This window comes from Chrysochloris asiatica, unplaced genomic scaffold (assembly GCF_000296735.1).
Source record: "Chrysochloris asiatica unplaced genomic scaffold, ChrAsi1.0 scaffold00224, whole genome shotgun sequence".
In the NCBI taxonomy this organism is placed as follows: Eukaryota; Metazoa; Chordata; class Mammalia; order Afrosoricida; family Chrysochloridae; genus Chrysochloris; species Chrysochloris asiatica.
The window spans coordinates 57,044-83,148 of record NW_006408742.1 but is presented as its reverse complement, the minus strand read 5'-3'; the positions used below and the strand labels follow the sequence as shown (position 1 = coordinate 83,148).

At 44.7% G+C, this 26,105-nt stretch overlaps 1 protein-coding gene across 1 annotated transcript in view; it reads right to left on the bottom strand.

The window, feature by feature from the left end:
- The window catches only part of XXYLT1 (xyloside xylosyltransferase 1), a 288,436-nt gene that overhangs the window by 236,143 nt on the left and 26,188 nt on the right, over positions 1 to 26,105 (bottom strand). Inside the window, exon 2 of the mRNA XM_006873127.1 lies at positions 6,419 to 6,566. Coding sequence (XP_006873189.1) covers positions 6,419 to 6,566 — 148 coding nt within the window. The remainder of the gene's footprint in view (positions 1 to 6,418; positions 6,567 to 26,105) is intronic.

The window sequence follows — 26,105 nt, the reverse complement described above, 5'->3', positions numbered from 1 at the left end:
TCCTTATTCACTGTCCAGCTTTCACATGCATATGAGGTTATTGACAATACCATGGCTTGGGTCAGGCGCACCTTAGTCCTCAAGCTGACAACTTTGCTCTTCAACACTTAAAAAAGGTCTTGTGCAGCAGATTTGCCTAATGCAATATGTCGTTTGATTTCTTGACTGCTGCTTCTGTGAGTGTTGATAGTTGATCCAAGAAGAATAAAGTCCTTGACAATTTCAATCTTTTCTCCATTGTTTATTGGTCCAGTGGTGAGGATTTTTAGATGATAATGTGTAGAATTGTGCTCCTCATTCTTCAGAAAATGGAATCAATGGGCACACAGGGCACACTGTAACCATGGTCCCACAACATACACAGATCAGAGGGGAACTTCAGGTGGAAGGCTATCAACTCTGCCTACTCTCATAGCCTCTTGTGAAGAATCCTGCAGCCCTTGGGCTCATATGGAAAATGGGAGGCTGTGTATACTAAGCTGGAGATGCCTGTCGGGTCTCATCAGTCACTATACCTCATCTTCTGTACGTGTACACTCTTGGTGTACATAACCATGCATACAACATGCTCTCTCTCTCTCTCTCTGTATTGTACATGTGTATCTCTCTGTATCGTACATGTGTGCCCTGGTAGTGTAGTAGGTTGGTTGATTGGTTGGTTATGTGCTGTGGAGCTGGTTCCAACTCATAGCAACCTTATAAATCTTTACAGGAGCAGAAAGCCTCATCTTTCTCCTGCGGAACAGCTGGTAGTTTCGAACTGCCGACCTTGAGGTTAGCAGTCCGATTCGTAACCACTACGCTACCAGAGCTCCTTGGTGTAGAGAGGGAAAGTAGAGTGAGCTTACTGTTATCTGTGCTCTGGTAGCGTGGTCGTTACAAGTCAGTCTGCTAATCTCATGGTTAGAAATTCAAAATTACCAGCGGTTCCATGGGAGAAAGATGAAGCTTTCTGCTCCCATAAAGATTTACAGCCTTGGAAACCCTATGCAGGGTTGCTGAGTCAGAACTGACTCCACAGCACATAACCACCAACATCTCTTACTAAGCCACTCACTACTCCTTTACCCACCCCTTAAAGACTCGCCTGTGAAGCCTTCCTCCTTCCGGTCAAATGCCTGAGACGCCTCCTCTTCTGAGACCCTCAACACAAGAAGGCTGTCTCTCATGGCCTTTATGACACTGCTCTCTGATGGCTGGATGTGTGGACAGTGTCTTACTGCTGCTCCAGCCACCCCACTAACATGGGCCCATGAAAGCAACAGCCTGGAAGAGCCTCTCAGAGATGCCCCTCGTGGCTAGCACCATGTCGTGCAGACAGCAGACTCCTGGCAAAGGCTGTCTACTGACAAAGGACAGACCGCAGGAAAGATGAGCCTGGGGATGGGGGTGGGGCGGTGGAGTAAATGAGACTAGAGAGAAGTCTACTGGAGCCACTGGCTGGCCTAAAGTACCTGCCCTGCCTGCCCAAGGAGAACCCCACCTCAACCACACCACAGGCCACTCATTATATGGAACTCAGCCTCCATCATAAAGGGCAGTTTTTATAATCCTTGGAGCCATGTGACACAGAAGAGGGGAACTGACTGTCCCTGGGAAGTGCTTGTCACTCCCTCCAGCTCCAGTTGGGCAAAAATGTTTTCTTTTTCATTGCATAAGAAGCTCCCAGTGGTGAAAACCTGACCCCATGGACAGGAGGCGAGAAAAGGCCTGTGGACGTGAGTCAGAAGCGAGGGGCTGTGTGATTGTGGAAAGGCACTGGGCGGGCAAGTGGGAGCTACAGGGTCAGCTCGCTGACCACACGTGACTGCAAACAAGCAAGGGAAAGGAAAACAAGCTCTGCCCAAAATCAAAGCCAGAGTGTTCTGCTTGGCAGGGGCCCTTCATTCCTCCAGAGGCACTCACTCTGCAGAAGTGGTTCTGGGCAGCGCTGTTCCAAGGGGAAGAGCCAGGGCAAAGCACTCAGGGTGCTCCCACCCCTGCCTACTCCAGCCAGGCCTGCTGTGCAGGGCTGCAGTGAGGGGCCAAGGAGAGAAGAAGAGAGGAGGCCAAGGTTTGTAAGCCTCAAGGGAGTGTGCAGGGGAAACGAAGCAGGAATTCAGGTCTAGACATCAGAACCAACATAGCTGTGGGATCAGAAAGCAGGTGGTAGGCCCCACTCGCCCCAGAACTCAAAGGGCCTAACCCCTCAGTGCCTAGCTTTTTCCTCCTGTCCAGTGAGAACGGTCACCTGCTAAGGGTCTGAATCGCTTATGTGGGTTTCTGATGCCACCTGAGAGGGGAGATGCCAGTGTCTAGAACCTCACACGTGTAAGCTGATAATACCAGAGGAAAGAGAAAGCACTCCCCCTCACATACACACACACACACACACACAACCACCACCACCCCTCCATCCCATATGGTTTCTGTAAGGATCACCTTGCCCCTAGTAATTCCATGCTTAGAGAACTATCAGAATGAAATCACCTTAAATACAGAAAATAGCTTGTATGTATATGGATACACATCACATGTTCAAACCAATAGAAATTGTCTAGGTAGCAGAGAACAGAGAAATGATAACATGGATCTCGTTTCAGCTATTGACAGAACCAATCAGAGAATTTTAATTTTATACATGAGGAAGGAGCCTCAGCGGTGCAGTGGTAAAAACTCTCACCTGCTAACCAGAAGACAGGCAGTTCAAATCCACCAACCAGTTTGTAGGAGAAATATGTGGCAGTTTCTATAAAGATTTGCAACCTGGCAAACCCTATGGGTCAGTTCTACTCAGTCCTCTTGGGTGGTAAGAAGACTAGAAGATAATCAGAGTATTAACAGTGATGATGTTTACAGAGCAGTAAGGGAAAACCCATGTTTTTCTTTTACTACTTTTAATGTACTTTTCAGATATTCTTTTGTGGATTTTACTTTTAAAATAGAAATTTTTTTTAATATTTTAAAAGTCATTTAAGTGAGGAAGGATGATGCTTATGATACAGAAGACACAGGGAAGGAGAGGTTTGGACATAGAGAAACAACCTAGATTTTTACAGCAAACACTGGATGGGAGTTCCTGGGGGACAGAACTCAGCTAAGCTTTCTAAACCCTCCGGGTGGGCCTGTGGGCTTGTAACCAACCCACTCAGGCCCCCATTCTCACTTTCTAGGAGAAAAAAACAAAAAAGAACTTTGAAAAAGAAACAAAATAATCAAAAGGGCAGGAATGCAGCAATTACACAAGAACAAAACCATCAACCTAAGCACAAAGCAATTCCATAATTAAAAAAAAAAAAAAGCAGCAATAAAAACTATGATAAACTCAAGGCGGCACTAATGATGCCTGAAAGCAAAGTATCCTTCTGAAAATTGCAGGAATTCCAAATGGTCGGCCCAGTCAGAGCTTTGAAGAGCTGCCAAGTGTTGTGTGGTGGTCAGATTTCTCAGCAGATCACATTCAGACGCCACAGGACACTACAGGGCTGCTCATTTGATATTATGACTGTCACATTTTAGGAGGGAACTAGCAATAACTTCCTTCTTAGGAAGTGGACCTTGGGCATAAGTTTGTCTAAAGAGCCCAAGAAATGACTTAGCGTTTAGTCTACCTGAGGCACAAAAGCAAGTCCTTCCCCATCTCCAGAGGGCCAAGGACCACGTGTGGAGAGAAGCTGGTGATCTAATCCAACCATTGTGTACATACCAGGCAGGGGACAGTCCAAGGGTCAAAGTAGACATGCTGGTGTAACAAAAAGCTGGAGGAATGACATCCTGGGTGCCCCTAACTACTGCTACCTCCCCAGTCTTCTGTTGTCCTTTGGTGGGTCCTCTCACATCACAATGCCAATCCTGAACATTCAGTCCCTGAAAACCCAGTTGCCATTGATTCGACTCTGACTCACAGTGACCCCATATGTGTCAGAGTAGAATTGTGCTCCACAGCATTTCCAATGGCTGATCTTCAGAATTAGATCACCAAGCTTTTAGTCCAGGGCACCTCTGGATGCATGAGAACTACCAACCTTTCAGTGAGCACTTGAGTGATCAAGTTAGCCATTTGCACCACCCAGGGATTCTAGTCAGGACCTCTAGATTTGTCTAACAGTCATTTCAAACTTGTTTAGTCACTGAACCCTGAGACAAACCAAAAAGATCCTGCTCTAAAATAGAATCCTGATATATTAAGCAGATCAAGATGAAATGATAGGAATGGGGGCAAGGAAGAGGGGTAACCTAAGAATAAAACCCCTCTTACTTTGACTTCCAGAACTACAGAAACCCTTATGGGAATTCTTAGATCCCAGGACTCCTCAGAATGCAAGCTGGAACTGCTTACTACTGCTACTAGTGCAACCTCTGCATCCTACAGGCAGGAAACTGAGTTCAAGACAAAGTGGCACCATCAAAGGCACCCAGGAGGCTAGTGGCAGAGCCATGACCAGCTCCTACGCCTGCCTTCCTTCGTTTCTAGGAGAGCAGGAACTACACCATCCTAAGTCTGAGTTGTCCACAGAACCTGCACTGGGCCTGGCCCAAGAAGTCACATACAGGACACCTTAGGAGGACAGAAGTAAATGCTATTTGAAGAAGTAGAGCTCCAAGTCAGACAGACTTGTGTTCAAATCTCAGCTCTGCCACCCAAATGGGTTTCTAACCCTGGGCAAGACACTTTAACTCCTCAGTTGGTTCTGATCTTTAGTCTCACAGGGCTAGTGGGGGCACTGGATGAGGGAACAGAGCTGAACTTGGTTTACTGTAAAGAATCATACATGCTAGTTCTTCTCCTTACATCCTTTTGGTGTGCTAGTCTCTTGTCTCCTTCAGAATCCAGGGCAACGAAGTCCCCTGAACCTTTGTCTTACAGCTAGCAGAGCATCCAGAGGCATCCAGGCTGCAGGAAATTGCCTTGTGGAGACAAGGTCTTACGCAAAATGAATGAATGTGGTTTTCCGGAGGTAGACAACCTGACAAATGGAAAGAGCTTCAACGTTCAGCTCCTGCTTTACCAATTCCCCTTTTCCTTGTGGTCTGCTGAACTGAATCAGCAGCGTTCCTGCAAATGGCCTGGTGGTCTCCAGGCCCAATCAGGTCCTACCTGGTCTGGGGCCTGCTGGAAACATCACCACCTGCCACAACTCAGGTAGCTGCTCCCAAGACCCTGCAACTCCTCTCTTCTCATCTCCAACAGACTCAAGTCAAGGTGCACTGTGGCCAGAAACTGGGCACTAGCCAGGTCTCCAGCACCAACCAAGGGCCATTCAGAAGAGAACTGAGAATGGAAGGAAACTTATGAATGAGAGCCCCACCCACAAAGGCATCCAGTGCTGAGATGGCCAGACTTGCCTGTCCCCGCACTCCTGTACTAACCAGACCCACCTGTCCCCGCACTCCTGCACTGACCACACCCGCCTGTCCCCGCACTCCTGCGCTGACCACACCCGCCTGTCCCCGCACTCCTGTACTAACCAGACCCACCACAGACTGAACAGTCACATTTCTTCTTCCCTGGCACAGAAATCCAGAAAATCATTTTAATTGTATGTTGTTCCGACTCATAGACGCCCTGTACAGGGTTTCTAAGGAGCGGCTGGTGGGTCTGAACTACTGACCTTGTGATCCAAATTGACCTTGCAGTCCTTGCATTAACCAGCAATGCCACACCAAGACTCCTTTAATTGTCTATCAGCCACAAAAACAAATGCTAAAAACCCCCAAGTCCACTGCCATTAGGTCAATTCTGATTCACAACGACCCTATAGGGTTTCCAAGGCTTTAATTTGTGTGGAGCTCTGGTAGTATAGTCGATTGAGCTGGGCTGCTAACCACAAGGTCAGCAGTTCGAAGCTACCAGCTGTTCCACATGAGACAGATGAGGCTTTCTGTTCCCGTAAAGATCTGCAGAGTCTCTATGGGTCGGAACCAACTCCACGGCACACCACCTCCAGTTTTTACAGAAGCAGACTGCCACATCTTTGTCCCATGGAGCAGCTGGGGAAACTTCACACTGCAAACCTTTCAATTCGTAGCCAAGTGCTTAAACCACTGTGGCATACCCTCACACACAGACATAATCATTTAAAAACTGCTAAGTATAGATTCAAACTAGAAAGAATGAGATCAGAGATTTGGATGGAGGATCAGCTAGTTCAACCTGTCATTGTACAGATGTGAGAACTGAGGTAGAGTTAAGACTGACCCAGATTCCCTACGTCCAGAACAGCACAGTGCACAACTTGTACTGCATCCTTACAAATGGGTCCACAAGCTATGTAGCCCAGGCCTGGCCCTTGACTCCTTGGGAAGAAGGCTCTATTAGACAAAGGGCTTTGCTGGCTCTCTCCCACTGCCTATCATGTGTAATGAAGCTCTTATATCTGATACAGGGAAATGGCTGGAGCCAGGGACGTCAACACAGAAGTCAAACACAGGGTTTTACCTTTGGGCATGATCTGATGCATGGCCACCGAGAGGAAGAAGATGGAGTCGCTGTAATATGTCCCTGAGCCAGCGCTGAAGTGCTTCTGCATGGCTGCCACGACCGGGAAGAGCTTGTCTGTCAGCACAGCAACATCATGGAAGATGACCTGCAGCAGGGTGGGCGGGACAGAGTCACGGAGTGAGCAACCTGGCCCTCAACTGCACTGTGAACACAGCAGCACACACGTGAGCCCACGAAAGGGTAAACAGATGCTGGAGCCTCCAAGGTCCAGGAGCCTGGGCTGAGAGTGGGGGCTCCAACTGAGTTCAGAAAACAGGGAATGGTGAGTCAGAGTCAAGGCTGGCTATGGGGCCTAGGGCCTCATGTGAAGAGGGGTGGGTGCTACAGACATGTGTGGGAGGATACGTGTGGTGGAAGAACTATCAGAGGGAGGACAGGAAATGGAAATATTCCCCAGTCTGCTTTTCTGCTCCAGAATCTCAAGCAGGACCATCATGAAAGCAACTTTGTGCCCAGTGCCTGGAAACCGTGTTCCACTGTCTGGTCCTAAAATTCTGGACCAGACCTTCTGCAGGTCTGGGTGACCAACACTTCTCCATGGATGGCCACCTCCCCGGGGTCCATCATGCCCCCCAGGCAGGCCAGATGGTCCAGCTCCACCTTCCTAACCTAAGGCGGTGAATAATGAGAAAGGCTGATCACTGGAAAATTTAACTCATACAATTCTTAGTGTCACAGCAAACTCATCCACTGACTTAGTCAGTATGACTTGAACACCCCAGACAATTTAGAGGTATTGTGGGAGTATAAGAAATATCTAGGTACTGTGGTTTTCCTCAGAGACACTTAAAGTATAGAGATGTCACCAGATGCTGAACAGAACTTCACAGCTCATGAAACACTCATATATATATATACAAAGACACTTCAAAAAGCCTGTGGGAAAATTGAAGTAAAAGAGATTGACATTTTTTCATGAACTTTTTGAAGCCCCCTCCAACACACTGATACCCACAACCCTGAAACTTCAGTGAGGCAGCCTCCAAACTACAAATGAGAAAGCAGATACCAACACTTGCACAGTTAAATAGCTAGTAAGTAGTCGAGTCAGAACTCGAATCCTGCTCTCCAGATTTCAAGACCTATGTGATTTCCATGGTAAACGTATTCTCATTCCTTAACAGCAAGGACAAAGAAGGAGAACATCAATGCAGACCTGTGGTAAGAGTTGATATTAATGCTAATAGGACCCTAATTAGCTGGATTTCCTTGTCAGACATTATTTCAGAAGATTATAACGAGTCCATCACACATGTAGCCCCAGACTTGTTGCTGTTAAGTGCTGTTGAGTCGATTCCAACCCATAGCAACCCTGTATAGGGTTTCCAAGGAGCAGCTGGTGAGCTTGAAACGCCGACCAGGCAGTTCAAACAGCTTTTCAGTCTGACGCATTAACCCACAGCGCCACACCAGGACATACCAAATTGCCGTGTGTCTTGCTAGTTTTCTCTGTTGCCCCATACCCGGCTCTTCTCCCTGACATCTAGAACAATCTGCAGCACACAAGAGGCATTCAATAAATATGGTCCAAACCAGAAGTCTACATGCTCCTCCTTTTCCTTCAACCTTCATGAGATATGTTGACAACTCTGTCTCAACCTCCCTCTTCCCTGGAGCTTAAGGACCAGGACAAGTAAGTGAGGCTGCCAACTGCTACAATCTCTTCTAACTTTCTGAGGCCAACAGGGAAAGAAGGTAGGGCCGTGTAATCTGCCAGGCTGGTTGGTTTATACTGGTGGGTCATCTGGAGAAAAGACAGATGTGGCAATGCCCAAGAATTTTTCAAAGAGGGAAGTTCTGTTTAACTATTTACCTTCTACTTTTTCCCTTCCCTGCCCAGGTTCCTTCCGTTCCACACCTCACAGTCCAGCCTGCACTTCACTATACTTCCAAGGCCTCCTGTCATCAGATGACTAGAAAAATTCCCTCTCCTGGTCCTGGAAGGGGCCGTGGTGGCACTGCAGGATAAACACTAGACTGCTAACCACACGGTCAGCAGTTCAAGCCCACCAGTTGCTTCTCCAGAGAAACATAAGGCTTTCTGTTCCCATAAAGATTTACAGCCTCCAATCCCTATACAGGGTCGCTATGAGTCAGCACCTACTCCATGACAGTAGGTCACAGCCCACCCATCTGTTCTTCCCTACTTTTGGTTCTGCCTTTGGCCAGAAAGTTCTTTTTATCCCTTAACTTACTTAATGTTTGGGTTTTTTCCTTGTTGTTAGGAGACATTGGGAGTCCTAGTGTAGCACTGTAAGATAAACACTGGTAACCACTCTAAGATAAGGACTGCTAACCACAGGTTGGAGGTTCAAAACTTACCAGCCACTCTTCGGAAACTCTATACAGGGTCACCATGCGTCAGAACTGACTCAACAGCACTTAACAACAATAAGTGTCATTGAGTTAGTTCTGACTCATAGTGACTTTGTGTACAACAGAACAAAATACTGCCTGGTCCTGAGCCAGCTTCACAATTGTTGCTTGAGCCCATTTTTGCTGCTACTGGGCCAATCCATCTCATTGAGGGCCTTCCTCTTTTTCACTGACCCTCTACTTTACCAAACATGATGTCCATCTCCAGGGACTGGTCCTCCTTCATCATTGCTTCTAAGGAGCATTACGGCTACACTTCCTCCAAAACAGATTTATCCTTCTGCCAGTACACAGTATAATATTCTTCATCAACACAATAATTCAAAGGCATCAGTTCTCCATTGCTCTTCCTTATTCATTATCCAGCTTTTGCATGCATATGAGGCAATTGAAAAGATTGGGTTAGGTGCACGCTTGCACGTTCATCTTCAAAGTTGGCATCTTTGCTTTTTAACAAATTTAAGAGGTCATTGTAGCAGATTTGCCCAATGCAATATGTCATTTGGTTTCCTGACTGCTGCTTCCACGGGTGTTAATTGTGAATCCAAATAAACTGAAGGCCTTGACCATTTTAATCTTTCTCCATCTATTGTGATGCTGATTACTGGTACAGTTATGAGGATTTCTATTTTCTTTATGTTGAGGTATAAAGACTGTACTGAAGGGTATAGTCTTTGATTTTCAAGTCCTTATCTTTTCCAACAAGCAAGGTTGTGTCATCTGCATATCTCAGACTGTTAATGAGTCTTCCTCCAATCCTGATGCCATTGTTGTTCTTCATATAATCCAGCTTCTCAGATTATTTGATCAGCAGACAGATTAAGTATGGTGAAAGGATACAACCCTAGTCCATACCTTTTCTGATTTTAAACAATTCAGTATCCTCTTGTTCTGTTCAAATGTCTGCCTCCTGTTCTGTGTACAGCTTCCTCATGAGCACAGTGAAGTGTTCAGGCATTCCCATTCTTCCCAGTGCTACACAGTTTGTTATGACCCACGCATTCGAATGCCTTTGCATAGCCAATGAGACAATGATAAATATCTTTCTAGTATTCTCTGATTTCAGCTTTTTTCCTTGTTGTTAACTACCGTTGTGTCAGTTCTGACTCACAACGCCCCTATATAGGGTTTCTGAGGAACAGCTGGTAGGTTTGAATTGCCCACCTTGTGGTTTGCACTCCAGTGCTGATCCTACAGAGCCATACTAGGAATCCTTAGGCCTACTTAAATTTCTAAACTTTAGTCCTTGTCATTCCCTAACTTGTTCTCTATAACTCTTTTAAGTATGTTTTCTCTTTGTAAAGCAAAAAAAGCCCAAATCAGTTGCTGTCAAGTTAAGACTCATGGTGACCCCATGTGTTTAAGAGCAGAATTGCGAGTCACAGGTTTTCAGTGGGCTGCGGCCTTTCAAAAACAGATCACCAGCCAGGTGGTCCTTTTGAGGAACCTCTGAGTGGTTTTTAAACAGTCAACCTTTCAGTTAGTTGTTAAACGCTTAACTGTTTGTGCCACCCAGGGGCTCTTATATTCTTATAAAAAACTAGCTTATTTTTGTTTAAAAATTTTTTTAACTTTTTATTGTGAACTGAGTGAAAGTTTACAGAGCAGATCATTAGCTTTACCTCCAACAAAGCATACACTTTGCTTCATCTCAATGACTGCAATCCCCTACATGCAACCAGTGACCCCACTTCTCCCTCTGCTTCCTATTTCCATTTCACCATTCTGCCCAACCCCTCTGAACCTTGTCCCCAAGTAAACATTGCCCTTTGATCTTGAATGGCTGACCATTCCATGGAAAGCATATTTCACTAGTGTTACTGCCCCCCACTCCCACCCCCCATATAACTATCCATCATTTGGTTGAAAATTGGGACATGAAGGTGAGTTCCATTCCAGACCTGAAGCATGGCCAAGGACCGTAGTTCCAGGTTCCTCCAGTCTTTTCCTGACCAGTAAGCCCAGCCTTTTCAATAATTTTGATGCACATTGTTTCCCACTCTATCTGGAACCTTCTAATGTGTTCCTTTTTAGAGCAGTTGGCAGTGGTAGCTAGGCACCCTCTAGTTATTCTGGTCTCAGAGTCATGATGACTGATGTTCACGTGCTCCATTAGTCCACTGAGCTAATTGATTCCAAGCATTCTCAAATGTTACCACTCTTCTTTCTTCCACACATGGAGAGGACAATAGTTTTGCACCTTAGATGGCTGCTCATGAACTTTTAAGATTACAGCCATATAAATGTCCTTTAAAAGTTCTTGCCATTTTTCCTCTAATGTACTAACTGTTTTCCTTATCCTTTTCCTAACTGTCTTGTTTTTCCTTTGACAGTTTTCTTTGTTGTGTCCACTAAATCAGAGATGAGGAGTTCAGACCAGTTCCTTCCATTTCCCAATACAAGTACCAATTACGTCTTTCCCTTCTCACACACCTTTCATTCTCTTTCCCCCTTGCTCCTGCTTTGGTATAAGCTGTTGCTTCCTGGCTGCAGGCTCATCACCAATGCTGGCCAGTTGCTTTACCTGGTGCCTCACCTTGTTCCACACTAGCACCTGTTATACCTCTAGACTCATATTTCAAATACACAAATTAATCTATTTCTCTCCTTGGCTGCATAACCTCGGATGGCCTCTCAGTGCCCTCGGTTACAGCCCCAGCACTAGTGCCTCTGGTTTCCTCTCCCACCCTACCCTCCTCTTGTGCTTAGGCAGGACTTAGCCAGCAGCCCCCCACCCTCTTGCTGACCACACCTTGAAGTTCCATGTCCTTGTATATTTCGGCCTGCTTTTCCCAATCCCTGGGACACAATTCTCATCTTTATGCACTCCCTTCCCAGAACCATTGGTAAACTGCTATCCAATCTTCTAACCTTGCTTGGATGCCCCCTTCTGCCCCACAGTCTCCATTACACAGACCCCTGCCTACCCTGACTGACTCACTAGGTAGGTCTTGGCTTCTATGCCCACTGAAAGGGGAGCTCCGAGGCCAGAGGATATGACTGCCCCATGCCCTGTGCCCAGCACAAGCCATCAATATAAGTTTGTTAAACTAAGGGAGTCCTAGTGTAGCACTACAGGATAAGTGATGGACTGCTAACAACAAGGTTGGCAGTTCAATCCCACCAGCTGCTCCTGTACAGGGTTGCTATGAATCCAAACGGACTCAACAGCACTTAACAACAAACTAAGTGAACTGTACTTTAGGCAAGTTACTGAATCTCTCTGAGCCTCAGTATCTTCAGGTGTGATCCAGGAGTGAGAATGCATACAACAAGCATGGAAACGACACTGCAGTCTCTCCCATCAGCATCCTGGCCCCTTCACTCTCCTCATCTCCTGAATCCCTGCTCCTCACAGACCAGTCTGCACCCAGAAGCCAGCTTTTCCCTCTGAGCCTCATTACATCTCCAAACCATCAACGGAAGCTGGAATGTAACAAGGAGCCGGATGCTGACGGAGGATTCTCACAGACATGGAAGCCTCTGTATTTGTTAGAGAGGAAGAAAAAGAATGAATCTGAACAACTACACACACACACACACACACACACACAGAGAGAGAGAGAGAGAGAGAGCAGAGCCTGCCCCTTCAGAGCTAGAGGTGGTAACCAGCAGCCAGCTGACTCCTTCACCCCATCTCACACAGAGCTTTACAGGAGACAATTACATCCTGTCAGCATTACTAGATTTATGAGGACAAACTGTACTCGGTACATTGTTCCAGATGCTGTACCGTGAAGCACACTCAAATTAATATTTCAAATAATAAATCTACTCAAAGATAAATTCATATGTTCAGACAAGTACTCCGTGCAGCAGGAAGCAAAGTACAGACCCTGTAAGTGTGAATCTAAACTCCCATATCACCGACGCCAAAGACAGGCCTGTAGCCGCATGTCTCAGAGGCCAGGTCGTGTTGTCTGGCACACTCAGAAGCCCCTATTCAAACCCAGTCCAGAATCTGGTGCCTGGCAGAGGGCAGAAAAGCAAGAGTGCAGGAGGCTGAGAAAAAGAGAGGGAGAAAAAATACCACTACTCTGTTCTGTCCTTCTCTCTTTCAAACCATTCATCACAGGAGCTGGAGGAAATAATTCCACACAACCTACAAAGTCAAAAAATATGAGAAGACCCCATATGATGGCAATGAGAATATCCAAAAAATTGTTTGTGCCAACTCAAATGTATCGTTTTTAGGAATGTAGAGAAGAGTCAAAAAGCTATTTATAACTTTCATCATTGTATTTAATATTTATATATATTAACTTTTTTGACCCTATTGTCATTGTTGTTGTTGGTAAGTGCTGTCAAGTTGGTTCCAAACCGTAGAAACCCTGTATAGGGTTTCCGAGGAGCAACTGGTGAGTTTGAACTGTCGATACTGTGGTTGAACCTGACTTGGCAGTCCAGCATGTTAACACATAAAATACTGTTTTTCCCATACCCCATTTATAAGATAACTTCTTTATCAACCCTTCAAGTCCATCCGCAGCATTAGGCCTTTCCCAGCCCACTGGTGACTTGAATCATCCTGAGCACAGCATCCTCACCATCCCAAGACCATCCATGTTTTACACACAGCTCTGTATAAATTCATGTAAGATGTTGTCAATGGAAATGTTGCCTCAACCCACAAGAGCCCATATCATATCATTAAAGCAGTTCATTTTTCTATCCCTCTATCTGGAGTCCTAGTGTGGTGATGTGGGCTAATGCGTCAGACTGCAAAGTCGTTTGAACTGCAAGGTCGGTGGTTCAAGCTCACCAGCTGCTCCTTGGAAACCCTATACAGAGTCGCTATGGGTTGGAACTGACTCCACAGCACACTACCACCACCACCATCTATAATCATCCAAGGACAAGGAATCCTGGTGTGGTGCTGTGGGATAATGCACTGGACCTCAAGGTCTTTTTGAACTGCAAGGTCAATGGTACAAATTCACCAGTTGCTCCTTGGAAACCCTATACAGGGTCGCTATGAGTCGGAATCGACTCGATGGCACTTAACAACAACATTTATAATGATCTAGGAATCCTGGTGTGGTACTGTAGGATAAACACTGGATTGCTAACCGCAGTGTTCAAATCCACTAGCTGCTCCTTAAAAATCCTATACAGAGTTGCTATGAGTAAGTAGGAACCAACTTGACAGCCCATAGTAACAACATAATAATCGACTTTTTATGAGTGATCTTTATAAAAGGTTCATTTATGACAATATTCCACACCCCCAAGAGTAATTACTAAATCTGTGTTAAATTTCTTTGCGTTTTATTTTTAATGAATTCTGTGAATGACTTCTAAAAACACCCAAATTCAGAAGTGTTTGAGGCTGTTCCAGGCAAAGGTGTCCTCAAACATGACTTTGCTTTTGAAAATAAAGTTTCTAAGTAATTGAGAGAGTGCTGTGTAACAAACACAAGAGACTTTAAAAGACTCAATTCTTTTAAAATGGACAGTTCTGTGGGGAAGAGTTTACCTCACATTCCACCATTATCAACACAGCACAACACATTGTCAACATTCCAGACACAGGGAGGCCACGGCCATCAGTAATGGCAGAGCCGGGTGGCAGCCAGGAGCGGGCATCTCTGCCAGCTGGCCCGACTTTCACTGTAACAGACAGGCTTGAGGAGCCAGGTCACTGCTTCTCTGTTCACTGGGGACAAAAGGCTATGCTAAGCCCCTAGTTCAACACCAGCATGGTGGAAAAGATCCCACTGCGAGTCAGGGCACGGCTGCGCTTCTGGAGCAAAGAAGAAAGGTGACAAGGGTTGACCCTGGGCACAGGAAGACATTAGCTTCCCAAGAAACACCAGGCCCTCCTGAAGAGCAGCTGCTTCTCCAGCTAAACAACAGCACCTCAGGATGGCTGGAGGGCAAGAACTGGCCAGCGGTCCCTCCCCCTGCTCAGCCAGGAGAAACTTTGGAAAAATGAATGCCAGCACAAAGTCCTGGGAAACCAACCCAAATCTAACATTCCTGTTGTTGTTGTTCAGTGCCGTTGAATTGATTCCGACCTATAGCGACCCTGTATAGGGTTTCCATTCCCATAGCTCCTGCCAAATGATGGAATCCATCTACTGTAGGACCTGCCCTAAAGGACTGCCCAGAGTGCTAGGGGGGTAGATTCTGCAATAACCCGTGAGTCCACACATGCACCTCCCATTATGTAACCCCCCTGCTCTGTGGTCATCAGTTCCCATCAGCTCCTCCTTGGAAAGCCTATACAGGGTCGCTACGAGTTGGACCAACTCGACAGCACTTAACAACAATAACAACAAATTTGAGAAGATAAATGCATGTGTAATCATCAGTTTTACGGTAGAACATGCTCAGCATTTCTCAAGTTGAAGGAACTGAAGAAAAAATTCAAGCCTCAACTTACAATATTGAAGGATTCTATAGGGAAAATATTGACTGATACAGAAAGCATCAAAAGAAGATGGAAAGAATGCACACAGTCACTGTACCAAAAAGAAATAGTCAATGTTCAACCATTTCAAGAGGTACCATAAAATCAAGAGTCAATGATACTGAAAGAAGAAGTCCAAGGTACACTGAAGGCATTGGCAAAGAACAAGGCTCCAGGAATTAATTGACTGCCAGAACAAACAAATCTGTGTTGGAAGAAGTATAACCAAATAATATAGCTAGCTCTGGTAGCGTAGTGGTTATGAATCGGGCTGCGAACCTTAAGGTGAGCGGTTCGAAACTACCAGCTGCTCCGCGGGAGAAAGATGAGGCTTTCTACTCCCATAAAGATTTACACCCTCGGAAACCCCTATACAGGGTCGCTATGGGTCAGAACTGACTGGATGGCACATAACAACAACAACAACATCTATCAAAAGTTGCCTGCATGGTCGCAGTTTCTTCTCTGAGAAGAAATTAGGATGCTGTTTGTCACAGGGAACCAAGTCCATGGTATCACTATCTGTTTCTTCTTGAAGCCTCTGCAACATGTGAGGACTTTTCTTTTCAATTGCCATTCTGCTATATGTGACATCCCATAATGAACTGACTGTTGGTTATCAGCTAGTTCCCTGTGATGGAAATTTATTTCAATATACATAACTTTATTTCAACACAAGATAGTCATGTGTTTTGCCATCCAAAAAAAAATGTATACATACCCAGAGAAGCAGTGATGCCTGAGATGGAGGAAGAGACGATGGCATGAGCGATAGAGCAGCTGGGGTCTTTAGATCCAGAGAGGGAGAGTGACTATGTGCTGAAGACTGGGGGGGAATAGGGGGGAGTGTAGGGGGCAGGCTTGCAGGGTATACCCTTTGGTTGGTTGATGATGCATGGAGGGGACTGTAACCATGGCAATGATACGATGTACGATAGAATGAATGTAAAACTAATGTTCTTCTATGTAAACTATCATATAATTCACAATAAAACATTAAAACAACAACAATAACAACAAAAAAGTACAGCCAGAATGCTCCTTAGAAGCTAGGATAACCAGACTTGGTCTCTCATACTTCAGGAAGGACCAGTCCCTGGAGTAGGAAGGACATAGTGCTTGGAACAGTGGAAAGTCAGCAATAAAGAAGAGTACCCCCACAAGATGGACTGGCACAATGGCAGCAATAGACTCAAGTGTAGCAAAAGGTTGGTGCACGGCCAGGTAGTGTTTCATTCTGTTGTACACTGGGTAGCTATGCGTTGGTACCAACTCGACAGCACCTAAAAACAATGATGCTTTATGGCAACCATCAAAATTGCTGGCTAGGCGACACTCTGGCTGAGATGGAAGGTGGTTTCTCAGTCTTTCACCTGGTACTCTCAGTCCACACCCTAAAACCCACCTCTGCTGGGACTGACCAGTGCCCAACAAGGTTCCTTCACAGTTTTCATCCAAACCAGGTCCCTAGCACTACTGGTGGTGATGTTGGTGGTGTGCTATAGAGTTGGTTCCAAGTCACAGAGACCCTGCGTAGGGTTTCCGAGGCTTTAAATCTTTACAGAAAATCTCATCTTCCTCTAGTGGAAGCAGCAGGTAGATTCGAACTAATGAACTAAACATTATTAAAATATTCCAGTTAGGTAGATTATACATAACTTCAGAAATTTTGTTTATTGATAACCTCTTCCAACTCAGAGCTTAAGAAACTTCAGCTGCTACTGAATGCTCACAAAATGTGAATTGAAGAGGTCTTAATGTATCAAAAAAGGTTACTACGTAGGAACATCTGCATCACATTGGGAAATAACACCCCCTTCTTCAAGCGGGTGTTAGTGACGAATATTGAGTATACAGTAAACTACCAGAAGAATGAACAATTCAGTCTTAGAAGAAATACAGTAAGAACACTCCTTAGAAGCTCCTTGGACACATCATCTGGAAAAACCAACTGCTATTAAAAACAAAACAAAACGAAACAACATGTTTGGTAAAGTAGAAGGTCAGTGAAAACAAGGGAAGCCCTCCATAAGACACACTGACACAGGATTCAGAAATGCCAGTGATGACGAAGACAGCGCAAGATCGGACAACATTTTGTTCTGTTAGGCATCAGGTCACATGAGTCAGAGCTGACTCAACTGTAACTAGTAAAAAGAACCACCTCCACACTGGAAGGCCACTAGGGCAGGTACGAGGAGGAAAGGCTCTTTGAGCTCGGGCAGCAGAGTGGATCTTCCAGAGAACGAACAAGTACTTGGCACAATCCCAAAGGCAAGTGCTTGTCTTGTTGGAGCAGGAGCAGACTCCCCCTTAATCCCCAGCCGGCAGCATTCCTCAGCACAGAATAATTTGCTCTGAGGGCTATAGGGAGGAACAGAATCCCCCCCAAATCTCCTAGGCCTCCACTAGCACACACACAGAGATAGATGCAGGCCTCTAATTCTGATCAGCTTTTCATTTTGAAGTTGGCCAGCTCCACCCACACATTCCTAATCTGGGTAAGAACTCCAACAGGACTTGGTGGGCAGATGATTTTCTGGAAAGCAGCTGGGATTCCCATTGATCTGCATTATAAAGGTAAAGGTGTATTCCCAAGACTCACAGACATGCAATACAAATCTACACCTCAGGGCCTTTGCACTGCCTTTTCCTCTCTGGTCCAGAATGCTCTCCTTCAGAATTTCCATGTATTCAGATCCTCTGGTCATTCAGGTGTCAGTTTAAATGTCCCCTACTCAGTGAGCTTCACTGATCAAAAACAGTAGCTACTATTCCCTTCCACACCCTTACCACTACCACCACCATCTCCCTTGCACACACAACTAATCCTAGATATTCTACTGCCAGATTTATTCTCTCCATTAAAATGATCACCTCCTAACCTGTATGATGGAGCCTGGTGTGGTACCGTAGGATAAAGCAATGGACCACAAGATTGGTTTGAATCACAAGGTCGGCAGTTCAAACTCACCAACCACTCTACAAGGTTGCTATGAGTTGGAACTGACTCAATGGCATTTAACAACAACCTGTATAGCGGGAAGGAAAGACCCTATCTTCAAAATATGTATGCTATTGTTGGTGTTGGAGGAGAATATTGAAAGTGCCATGGGTTGCCAAAAGAACCAATAGATCTGTTTTGGAAGAAGTACAGCCAGAGTGTTCTTCTGTTGGTCAAGATGGCCAAACTTCATACTTCAGGCATATTGTCAGGAGGGACCAGTCACTGGAGAAGGATATCATGTTTGGTAAGGTGGAAGGTCAGAGAAAAAGAGGAAGACCCCCAACAAGATGGATTGGCCAAGTGGCAGCATTGATGGGCTCAAGTGCATGGCAACAGTAGTGAGGTTGGCCCAGGATCGGGCTGTGTTTCGTTCTGCTGAGCATAAGATTGCTATGGGTAGGTACCAACTAGATGGCACCTAACAACAACAACCTAAAATGAGGGGGCAATAAAGGCACAAAGTGACTGGCTTACAAGGTTTTAAGAGGGTGTTTAGTTTAAGAGTATGGGGGGAAAGAAAGAGTACCTGCTGAATAGTTTTCATCTTATCTAGATGGGTCTGGTGAAAAGAGATGGGGATAAGATTTGTATGATTCAATAGTGAATAATTATTATCATGACTAATTGCGACTGTCACACTTGTAGAAGTTTTGTAACAAAAACAGGGGAGTGGTTAATCTTACAGTCCATAAACAGAGGACCCTTGGATCATCAAGGGAGAAAAGCACAAACAGAATGTGGGACCTTATCCAGAGAAGCAGCGATGACAGACACAGAGGCAGAGATGGGGTCATGGAGAGAGGGAGCGGCTGAGGACTCTGGATTCATGGGAAGAGAGGGTCTAAGAGCTGGTGGCCAGGAGGCCGACTTGCAGAATGTACCCTTTGGAGGTGTAAATTATTATATATGCCTGAGTGATGGTGTGTTTTTTTTTTTTTAAATGCTAAAGTGAATACAGAGAAATACTATTAACTGATGGTACATGAAGGGGATTATAATAATGGTAATAAAACAAGGTATATGATTTGTTGAATGTAAAACTAATGATCTGCCCTGTAAACTTTCACTCAATCCACAATAAAAACCTTATTAAAAAAAAAAAAAAAAAAAGTGTGTCTGATCTAAATCATGGTATTTTCAATTGCCTCATATGCATGTAAAAGTTGGACAATGGACTGTAAGACAGTAGAATTGGTGCATTTGAGCTAGGGTGTTGGAGAAGATTATTAAAGGTACCATGGACTTCCCGAAAAACGAACAAACCTTGTTAGAAAAAGTGCACTTAGAGTGTTTCTCAGAAGCCAAGATGACTACATCTCATCTCTCATACTTCAGACATATTATCAGGACAGACCAGTTCCTAGAGGACATCATGCTTGTTAAAGTGGAGGGTCAGCGAAAAAGACAAAGACCCCCACAAGATGGACTGGCACAGTGGCAGCAGCCATGGCCTCAAGCATAGCAGCAATTGTGAGGATGGCAGTGGACAGGGCTGTGGTTTGTTCTGTTGTACACAGGGTCGCTGTAGATTAGAACGACTAGACGGCACCTAACAACAACAACAAAACACATGACTTTTTCCCCCCCTTTTATAGTAAATTGGGTGCAGGTTTACAGATCAGTTTTCCACTCAACAATTCATATACATTTTGTTTTGTGTCACTGATTACAATCTCCTCAAAGTAGCATCACTTATCCCACTTCCTTCCCTGTTTCGTGTTTCCATTACTACTTCTTTCCTAACCTTTCTGAACTTTGATTTTGGGTAAATGCTTCCCATTTGATCTCAAATGGTTGCCTATTCTAAGTTGTGCATACCAAACTAGTATTATTGTATCCCTTACAGACCTGTTAGCTTAGTGGTTACGAATCGGGCTGCGAACCTTAAGGTCAGCGGTTCGAAACTACCAGCCGCTCCGTGGGAGAAAGATGAGGCTTTCTACTCCCGTAAAGATTTACACCCTCGGAAACCCTGTACAGGGTTGCTATGGGTCGGAACCGACTCGACGGCACTTAACAACAACAACAACAACAACAACAGACCTGTTTATTACTAAACATGTTATATTTTAAAGTGTTTAGCCATTTATTACCTGTCTCTGCCAAACCCCAACAAGCCTATAAGGCAACAAGAAGGCAAGGGCCTTGTCTCTGTCATTCAAGGGTATATGTATCCAGCTCTTAGAAAAATGCTGTATATGTAGTAGAGATTCAGCAATTGCTTGGTGCATAAATAAAAGAACAAATGAATGGGCAGAGACAGACACTCAGAGAGGAAGAGTAACATGACAGCATGTTTTGGTACACAAAGCAGTGTCCTAGTGGAACCTGTTCCTAGAAGGGCCTGAGGGCTCAGCAGCTCCCTCCTAACCCCTGGACCTCCCCTTCAGAAATGTCACATGCTTCTCCATCTTCATCTTGGCCCTTATCCAAAAGACAGGCATTTCTTCCATGTGGGATATACTCTAAGCCTTCAGGAACATGTGCCTCCTTTTCACTGGTTAAAGTGTCCAATCGAGTGAGGCTGCAATAATTCACTTTGTCAAAAGGAGGTATTGTATAATAAACTTCTGCAGACTGCTTCAGAATAAAACTATGGGGTTTTAAATCTGTATGTCTCTGAAATCATATTAATGGTGTTTTCTCAAAGTTTTCCTGGACTAGTGGCAGACAGATAACTTGATTAACAGATATAGGTAGAGCAACAGAGAAGTTCTGGTAGCACAATGTTTAAATTTCTCAGCTGCTAACTAAAGGTAAATAGTGCAAACCAATCAGCCACTCCGGAAAAAAGATTTACAGCCTTGGAAATCCCATGGGGCAGTGCTATTCTGTCCTATAATCAACTCAGTGGCAATGGGTTTGGGGTTTTGTTTATTTAGAACAACAGATCTATTGTTGGTTTGTTTGCTTCTTTTTATCACTGCTTCTGTTGTTGTTATGTGCCGTGGAGTCGGTTCCAACTCACAGCGACCCTGTACAGGGTTTCCAAGGCTGTACATCTTAACGGGAGCAGAAAGCCTCATCTTTCTCCTGCAGAGCAGCTGGTAGTTTCAAACTGCTGACCTTGCGGTTCCAGTCCGATTCGTAACCACTACGCTACCATCAGCTCTCAGTTGGCTGTATGTAGCCTCTTATTATAGATTGAATTGTGCATCCCAAAAATATATGTGTTGTAAATCCTAACCCCTATAGTTGGAGTCCTGGTGTGGTGCTGTGGGTTAATGCGCAGGACTGCAAGGTCAATTTGAACCATAAGACCAGCAGTTTAAGTTCACCAGTCACCCCTCAGAAACCCTACACAGGGTCACTATGGGTTAGAATTCACTTGAAGGCACTTAACAGAGTTGGGCTGCTAATCTCAAGGTCAGAAGTTCGAAACCACCAGCAATTCCACAGGAGATAGATGAGGCTTTCTGCTCCTATAAAGATTTGCAGCCTCAGAAACCATATACAGGGTCGCGATGAGTTGGAACCGACTCACGGCACGTAATAACTACAAGTAGTAGGAGTCCTGGTGTGGTGCTGTAGGATAAAGCACTGAATTACAAGGTAGGTTTGAAACACAAGGTCAGTGGTTCAAACTCACCAGATGGTCTTTGGAAACCCTTTAGAGGGTCACTATGAGTCAGAACCAACTCGATGACACTTTACAACAACAATATACCTGTAGATGTAATCCCATTTGGGAATGAATTTTGCTACGATAATGAGACAGTATTAGTGGAGCACGCGTCTTAAATCAATCTCTTTTGAGATATAAACATTCCCTTCAAGCTAGTGCCCTGGATTTGAACTTCTAGCCTCCTACACTGTGAGGACATAAATTTGTTGGTAAAAGCCATCCATGTATTACAGCAATACTGGGTAACTAAGACATCTCCCCCTTCAATAACTTTTTAACTCACTTTGAAAATCAAGAACTCCTAGGATAATTTATTAGTTTTCAATGGAAACTCTGAATTTCTTCATTTTAAATGGAAATGTGAAAAACAATTTCATATACAGTTTTTATAAGAAAAGAAAAGGATGAATCCACAAGCTGGGTCCCTCCCTAATGTGACTTTTATCGTGTCTGCACGATGTCCCAGATATAATTTAATTTTGTCAGGCAGTCCACAAGCAGCTAAAAAAAAGAAACCTCCCCATCTAATTTCCAAATTTCCAATACCCAAGCTCATGACCCACTTTACAAACAGTTCAAAAGCTGCAGGCCCTCCCTTCCTCTCACTGCAGGGTACCCAATCATTCATTACAAAGCACCAGGTCCCTGGGTTCCCCCCTCTCCCACCTTGTCTCCACCTCACTGTTTCCCACTCCATCAGCACTTTGCAGTTCATGTTCAGAGGGTCCTGCAAGGTTTTCAGCGTGTTTGCAGGACTGGGCTGTATTCCAGTTTTCTAAGGTCTTAACATGACAGAGGTAGGACAAGGAGGAAATGTAATGTAAGAGAGTTAGAAGCAATGTCTGTGTCTCCAACAAGCCTGCACGCCTCAGCTGCAGTACCAGCAGGGCAGTTTCAGATGAGAACATCTCCAGCTTCAGTGTAATGAGCTCTGGTAGTATAGTGGTTACAAGTCGGGTTGCTAGTCTCACAGTCAGCAGTTCGAAACTACGAGCAGTTCTGCAGGAGAAAGATGAGGCTTTCTACTGGTGTGGCACTGTTGGTTAATGCACCAGACTGCAAAGTCGTTTGAACTGCAAGGTAAGCAGTTCAAGCTCACTAGCTGCTCCTAGGAAACCCTATATAGGGTCGCTATGGGCTGGAACCAACTCAACAGCACTTCACAACAACAACAAAGATTTACAGCCTCAGAAACCCTATAATAGGGTCGCTGTGAGTCAGAACCAACTCCATGGCACATAACCACCACCACCACCCGCTTTAATGTGCAAAAGTCTTGTGTAAAATGCGGATTCCTGGGTCCTGTTTCCAGAGCTTCTGATTTCTTAGGTCTAGGGTGAGGCATTTTTAAATGGCCCAAATGACTCTAGTGAGGTGGTCCTCAGACACTCTGAGAAACCCACACTACTCAAAGCCAGCCAGACTGCCTCAGGGTATTTAACTGGTTGGGTTCTGCTCTAAAATCACACGGCAGGAAGACTACAGACACACTTCTCAAGGGAGTACAAAAGAAAAGACCAAACCGTCAGAGTCCAGAAGCCATTCATGGGAGAGGCAGCTGAAGGAATTATGGGTGTTTGCCCTAAAGGGGGAAAAGGGAACAGACATTGCTATACAATCTCACATATTTACCAGTTCATTTTCTTTAACTTCTCTATTTACCCCAACTCATGTTTGTACCAAGTTTTATGTTCCTGTAGGATAAGCACTCAACCTTAAGGTCAGTTGAAGCACAAGGTCGGTGGTTCAAGCTTACCAGCCGCTCCTCAGAAACCCTATACAGCATTGCTATGAGTCAGAACCAACTTGATGGCACTAAACAACAACAACATAATGAAGACAGGATAAATGGTACAGATAAACTTCCCTCCCTCTTCCAAACCTTCAAGTGTCTGTTGGCTCAGGAGTCTCCAACAGAACAATCAACAATCAGTCCAAAGAAACATAAACCATCATAATTGGAGGACAAAAGCCTGGAGGCCACGCAACTAGAGCCAGAGTTCCGTCTCCTCCCTCATACTGTTCATTTTCTTGCTACCCTTACCTCCAGCGATAAAAGGGTCTTTAACAAGTAAAGAGATGAAGTTTTTGTTAGCTCAACAATGTATAAAGATTATACTTATTTAAAATAAGCAAGAAAAAGATTGGTCTGTCTTTGTGTACTTCACTTTCTAGACCAGGGGTTGTTGCTGTTGTTGTTGAGTGCCATCAAGTGGTTCTGACCCGTAGCGACCCTGTATAGGGTTTCCAAGGAGCAGCTGGTGAGCTTGAACCACCGACCTTGCAGTTCAAACGGCTTTGCAGTCTGGCGCATTAACCCACAATGCCACACCAGGACTAGGGGTGGGGAACCTTTTTTCTGCTCAAAACTTAATAATATTCGAGAGCCATACAAAATCATCAATTTAAAAATTAGCCTGCTGTACTTGGTCAAACATTTAACTCACCCCTAACGTCATAACTGGAACTGTGGCTGCCTTGGCAGGGCCAGACCAAATGATTCTGCAGGTCTTACACGGGCTGTGGGTCGCGCATTCTCCACCCCTACTCTAGATGCTCAATATCTGGGTCTTTTCAAATGCATTTCCATGTAGGAAAATGGCAAACTTCAGGAAAGAGCTATATCCCTGGAGGATAAGGAAGAGTCTGAGAAAAGAAGAACACATGAGAGGAGTGAAGAGGAACGAAGGGAGATAGAGAAGTAGGTCCTAGGTAGTCACCCACGGCTGACTATAAATAAACTATCAAGTAACTACAAGGAAAGCTGGGTGCAGGGGCTCCTTCTGCACTGTGCATATATTCATGACCAGCTAACACTGGCATTAGATTGTGGCTCCATACCCTTCCACATGTTCTTGACATCGCTGAGGGGTATAAATCCATTAAGTATAAATCTACAACACGTCCATACAACATACTACAGGTGGTCAGGGTGGGTGCACGTAGGGTGACTGCTGACCAGGATCACCTCACCATTCACCACCTGATGCTCCAAACTCCTGATCCCAAGTTCCGTCTCTCAACACTGAGCAGTCTTTTTTTTAAAAATGTTTTTAGTGTGAATTGAGTGATCGTTTACATGGGAGAACACTGGTTTTACACTTACCATTTCACTGAAATGATTACAATCGCCTCTGTGCATCATTGTTCAACAGTATTTGCTTCTATTCCTTCTGGATTTTTCTTGTTGTTGTTGTTGTTGGGTTTTTTTTTTGGGGGGGGAGGGGGATGTACACAAAAACACTCAGGGATATATAATCATTTAAACAACCAAAGGGCACATTCTTAAGCATTCATTTTTAAAAGCAAATTCACTGAGTCACCTGTCTTTCTTTAGTATCCAATAAAGACTCCTTCCAATGTTCTCATTATAAAACCAATAAACCCTACATACTATGCATAATCATTCCTTCAGGTACCTCTTTTTAAAGCAATGACGGTTTGTTTTTTACAATACATTCATGAATTCAAGAAGCTCTATATCAGGATGTTAACCTCAAGGTTGGCAGTTCAAAATTCATAGCCGGTCCACAGGTGAAAGATGAGGCTTTCTGCTCCTGTAAAGATTTACAGCTTCAGAAACCCTATGAAGGGCAGCTATGTGTCAGAACCGACTCCACGGTACTTAAGAACAACAAAATTCATGAATTTGCTTTAATAAATGATGTTGTTAAGTGTTGCTAAGTCAGTTCCGACTCATAGAGACCCTGTATAGTGTTCCCAAGGAGCAGCTGATGGGTTTGAACTACCAACCTTGCAATTAGCAGCCCAGTGCTTATCCTACAGCGCCACACCAGGACTCCTAAGATTTCAATGTATAGAATTCTAGAAGGATTAGCCATAGTACTTCAGGACTATGATTTAACAGATAGCACCAAAGAAAAAAGAAAGGGGGGGTGGTGGATAAAGTTAGTCCATTTAAAATGCATTAAGGAGCTCTGGTAGCGTAGTGGTTACGAATCGGGCTGCGAACCTTAAGCTCAGTGGTTCGAAACTACCAGCTGCTCCGCGGGAGAAAGATGAGGCTTTCTACTCCCGTAAAAATTTACACCCTCGGAAACCCTGTACTGGGTCGCTATGGGTCGGAATCGACTTGATGGCACTTAACAACAACAACATTAAGTAAATAATACTGCCTTAGTGGTGTAGTGCTTAAAGCACTTGGCTACCAACTGAAAAGTGGGTAGTTTGAACTCACCAGCTG